At 45.2% G+C, this 5,498-nt stretch overlaps 1 protein-coding gene across 1 annotated transcript; it reads left to right on the forward strand.

Annotated features, from left to right (window-relative positions):
* Positions 1 to 294: 294 nt before the first annotated feature.
* Positions 295 to 1,464, forward strand: HTR1B (5-hydroxytryptamine receptor 1B; the record flags this gene model as incomplete). The annotated part of the gene is made up of 1 exon (XM_080806271.1): positions 295 to 1,464. The coding sequence occupies one exon, from the start codon at positions 295 to 297 to the stop codon at positions 1,462 to 1,464; it is 1,170 nt and encodes a 389-aa protein (XP_080662397.1).
* Between the last annotated feature and the right edge of the window lie 4,034 nt (positions 1,465 to 5,498).

Here is a 5,498-nt window from a genome sequence, read left to right on the forward strand (position 1 = left end):
CTCGGCGGGCCAGTCCTTAGCAACCCAGGGCTAAGACGGGGCGTGGAGAGGAGCAGGCTGGGACCCGGCGGCAGCGCCTGGCGCACTGGAAGTGCAGAGAAGGCGCTAGCCTGCTAGGCTGCCGCGCCCTTGACCTCTAGTTTCAGCAGGAATCTGGGTGGAGGAATAATTGAGGAGCCCACGGAACTGACTAGCAACCGGGAGACAAGACTGTGGTCTCCGCGGTCCTTCCGCCCTTTTCTTCGTTTGCTCCATGCCCAAGAGCTGCGCTCCAGAGCCGTGGCGAGGAGAGACATGGAAGAAACCGGCACTCGGTGCGCCCCGCCGCTGCCCGCGGGCTCCCAGACCGGGGTTCCTCAAGCCAATCTCTCCTCTGTTCCCCACAACTGCAGCGCCGAGGGCTACATTTACCAGGACTCCATCGCCCTGCCCTGGAAAGTACTACTGGTCATGCTGCTGGCACTCATCACCTTGGCCACCACGCTCTCCAATGCTTTTGTGATCGCCACTGTGTACCGGACCCGGAAGCTGCATACCCCAGCCAACTACCTGATCGCCTCCCTGGCGGTCACCGACCTGCTCGTATCCATCCTGGTGATGCCCATCAGCACCATGTACACGGTCACCGGCCGCTGGACGCTGGGCCAGGTGGTCTGCGACTTCTGGCTGTCGTCGGACATCACCTGTTGCACTGCTTCTATCCTGCACCTCTGTGTCATCGCCCTGGACCGCTACTGGGCCATCACGGACGCCGTGGAATACTCAGCTAAAAGGACTCCCAAGAGGGCCGCGGTCATGATCGCGCTGGTGTGGGTCTTCTCTATCTCCATCTCGCTGCCGCCCTTCTTCTGGCGTCAAGCCAAAGCCGAGGAGGAGGTGTCGGACTGCGTAGTGAACACCGACCACATCCTCTATACCGTTTACTCCACGGTGGGCGCTTTCTACTTCCCCACCCTGCTCCTCATCGCCCTCTATGGCCGCATCTATGTGGAAGCCCGCTCCCGGATTTTGAAACAGACGCCCAACAGGACCGGCAAGCGCCTGACCCGAGCCCAGCTGATAACCGACTCCCCCGGGTCCACGTCCTCGGTCACCTCCGTTAACTCGCGGGCTCCCGATGTGCCCAGCGAATCCGGGTCCCCTGTGTACGTGAACCAAGTCAAAGTGCGAGTCTCCGACGCCCTGCTAGAGAAGAAGAAACTCATGGCCGCTAGGGAGCGCAAAGCCACTAAGACCCTGGGGATCATATTGGGAGCCTTTATTGTGTGTTGGCTGCCCTTCTTCATCATCTCCCTAGTGATGCCTATTTGCAAGGATGCTTGCTGGTTCCACCTGGCCATCTTTGACTTCTTCACGTGGTTGGGCTATCTCAACTCCCTTATCAACCCCATCATCTATACCATGTCCAATGAGGACTTCAAACAAGCATTCCATAAACTGATACGCTTTAAGTGCACAGGTTGACTTGTCAGTTGCAATGAGGTAGCCTGAGCGGCCTTTGGGGACCATGTTGGGTCTGGTTCCACAGGTAGGTCGACTCTTCTTTCACTGTTACTGGGTCAGATTGAGACTCTGTCTTCTGGGCAAGGGCAGTGGATCCTGAGAAGCCAGGACAGCCCTGAGAGAGAGAGAGAGAGAGAGAGAGAGAGCTCTGAGAGGAGAACTGTTCACCTAAAGATAGAGCTTCCCTGCAGGGGAAGGCTCACTTCTTCCCCTCAAACTCCAGGTCCAGCACTGACCCTGCTGCAGCCAGTCACAGGGGAGGGTTGTAACTTTTTAAAAAAAAATGAAGGAAGGGGGATCCCTGCCCCGCTTTGGTATCATGGATCATGCCCTCTAGAACCAGTGGTACTTGTAGTTGTCAGAAGCCTCTTTGACAGATCTACATACAGCCTGGCAGTACTTGAACTAGATGCATAATACCCTTTGTTTTGGGGAGAACTTTGCGTTACAGCCTCATTTCAGAAGAGTTACTTTGGCACCCTTCAGTCTCCAGTTTTTGTTTATTTAAAGTTGGTTGGAGAAACTTGTGGATTTGGTGCTTCAAACCTTACGTGTGGCTTGGAGGATGCAGAGAAACCTTGAAGAGTTAACAGCAAAATTCTGATGTTAAGATCTCTATTTTTATTATAATTGAAACTATATGGGGTGGGTGGTGGGAATGGGAGATGGGGAGCATTAAACTGAGAATCCACACCTATGATTGTTTGTTTTCTGCAGATTTGTAATTTTTTTAATTCCTATTTAGTGATTGTCAACCCACATTCTAACAACTCAAACAAAACATTATGTGTGCTAGTGCCAAAGTCTGCAGATTGCTTTATTTTTCTTCCTAATTTCATGTACCTGTTATTTTACACATTTAAATCCTCATAAATGAAAGATATGATGGGTGACTCAGCCCAAGCTGCTGCTATATTTCTTACTAATGCAGTCGATTAAACTGATGAGTATATACTGCTCCTTAACAGGGAAAGTATTCTTATTCCTTGTACAATTCAGTGAGATGTAAAGGAGACGGCTAAAATAGAAATGGTTCTTCTATAATTAAGGAATGGGGGGCAATAGGAGGATGTATATTTTGACTTGTAAAAAATCTTAAATGCATGAGACTTTTTTCTGATAGTCATTTACAACACTCCTTCCCATCTGTAATTCCTTTGTGTGCTAACATATAAAGCAACCAAGAGAACCAGCTCCTTTCTCCAAAAATCTTCAAAGTGCAGTATGAACCCCAAAAAACTGTATTAAAAGAAAAAAAATTATTTATTTTCCCTTGCTATTGAAGTTTGGGTGGGAACAAAGATTATTAGTAAAGGACATGCAAAGACTTTATAAAAGCTCAGAGAAGCTAAACTTGAGCCTGTTTTTCCTGTAACTCATGGAACCAAACCTGACTTAACTAGGCAATCAGGGAACTGACAAGCTTTTGAACCGGGGAAATTCGTCACTGACCTGATACCTCAATGAATATAATAAAAGTAATACTTTATATTTATCTGTCTTTTCAAATTTCAAAAATACTTAGTTGTTGTCTCAAATTCACTCTGAGGACTCTTCCGACACGGGGAAAGATGACACAACAAAAGATGAAAAATACATTATCTAAATAAAAAGGAGTAGCCCTAAAGGATCCATCTGCACAGAAAAAAAAGAAAAAAATTCTGTATGTGGAGCATTTAATATGCCAAAGAAGATTCACACTCCATTCTTCAGAGAGCTTTCTGCAGTTTGATACCTTTTGTCTGCAGAAGCAAGTTGTGTTTGTAAAATGAATTCACTCCCTGCTTGAAGCTCCCCAGTCCAGACTGTGAGACAATAGATGTATTGAGCTGAAGTACACTGCTGCTTTCCTACTGTGCAGACCTTCACTCTGGGGGTAATGACTCCTGAAAATAGAGTATTCAAAAGTTCACACATAAACTAAGTAAAAAGGGGGATTTTTGATCAACATTTACACCTGTCGCTGGAGTAAAATAACATTTTAGGCATTAGACAATCCCTATATTTCTGTTACAGCCCCAGGGTTTTTGTCCATTTTGTGACATTTCTCCTATGGAGACATCTAGCTTACTACTGATGGGAATGTACATTCAGCACGGTACTTGTTTCTATGTTACCAGTATGTTTGTCTTTTGTCTATGCAGCTGTGTTTTCTTTGGGCCTAAGAAACAATTAAGCCAACTTCTAGGAGCTTGAGGGGGAAAAATGAAGTGAAATAAATAGCCACTTACAAATGACTTCTTTACAGGGCACCTACAATGATTGTGTCCTATTAACAAAACATGGTCAACTTAGTCACATGGGTTGTTTGCCATTTGTAGATTACCCATTTAATGGTTTTGCTTTATTATTTGGCTGAATTGACTGAATTTGGGGCATATTGTGTGAAGTAGAAGCTTGCAAACCCTTGTAGTTATAAGAGATCTAGAATCATCATCCAGCATTGCACTTGATAATGCTAAGTGTACTCATCCCAGGGGTATGTAGTTAAGGCTCTTAAGTTCCTTGTCAGTTACTGCTGCCTCTAGCATAGTTTGTTTTGTAAACTAGACATACGGCTTTTTCGCAGAACAGAAAATGGGAGATGGAAATGTTAAACTTACATAGAAATGAAAATATATTTTCATTGGCTGCGATAACAACATTTGCCATATTGTTTAATTGCACAGAATTTCACACAAATATATGAATGTATACTCATTAAAAAAATACCAATATTGTCTTGTGTTTCTAGGAATTTTATTAGAGTTTCCTTTTTAAAAATGGACACGGCACCCATGAATGAAGGTTATGGAGTTCAACAAATTTCCTCTAGAGTAATATTCTTCACTTTTCCTCTCTATTATCTTAGTTTTTATCTTCTTTAACCAGGAAACCCTGAGAGGATTATAATTCACTCAAGCGGTAAAATCTCAGATTATGTGTATTTGATGGAGTTGCTGTGACTGAAAATTGCCTTTGGTGTTCCACCTTTCAACAAATGTGTAATTGGAAATGACGTTTAGGAAACTAATGAAATAAAGTCCTTTCCGTGTTCAAAAAAGAATGGGTGGTGATTCTATTGTATGGAAAGATTGGTTCTTTGGATTCTGTGTTGCATTTAGGACTTCACACCTGCAAGAGAGAATAATTGATGAGAAACGAGACTGTGGTGGACTGGCATGAGTACTTCCATAATTTGGGGGATTTTGTAGGAAGGGCTTGAAAGGAATGAGGCAGATCATGCTCTCACATGCTGCAAAGGAGGTAAGTCGGATGCACCATCACAAGAGTTTTCCAGATCCCTCTTTTTAGAGGGAACGTTTAGTCTGTAGGCTAGATAGTGGGATTCCAAGGTACTGCCTGGTGCTTGAAAAACAGAAAAAGGAAACAAAGAAGCAGGGTTAGAGGAGGCTTTGGAAAATGTGAGAGGAGGCGACTGACCTATGGAACAGCAGAGGAGTAGACCCAAAAACAGCTTTGGAATCAGAAAGTCCTCAGTTTGAATTGCAAATAGAGTGCCTTACACTGGTGTGGCTCTCCCCAAAGGCAGCCTACTTGGAATTTGTTGCATGCACCTGTGCCTGTAAAGCACCTATTGAAATACCTGACACACAGCACATGTCCTTCCTTGTTAGCCATTATTTCCCCATTGCCTCCATTGTGGATGCAAGGCTGTAGCTTAGAAAAACTGACGGCTATTGGAGGGAGGTTGGACTGGGGAGGACCAAGCTAGCCTGTATGGGAGAAACCTGGCTAGACCAGAAGTGATGGAAGTTAAGAGTCTTTTTCTTCTTTTTTGAAGATTTTATTTATTTATTTGACAGAGAGAGATCACAAGTAGGCAGAGAGGCAGGCAGAGAGAGAGGAAGGAAAGCAGGCTTCCCGCTGAGCAGAGAGCCCAATGCTGGGCTTGATCCAAGGACCCTGAGACCATGACCTGAGCTGAAGGCAGAGGCTTTAACCCACTGAGCCACCCAGGTGCCCCAGGAGTCTTTTCACACTTACCCACTTAG

Source organism: Martes martes (assembly GCF_963455335.1).
Source record: "Martes martes genome assembly, chromosome: 6".
In the NCBI taxonomy this organism is placed as follows: domain Eukaryota; kingdom Metazoa; phylum Chordata; class Mammalia; order Carnivora; family Mustelidae; genus Martes; species Martes martes.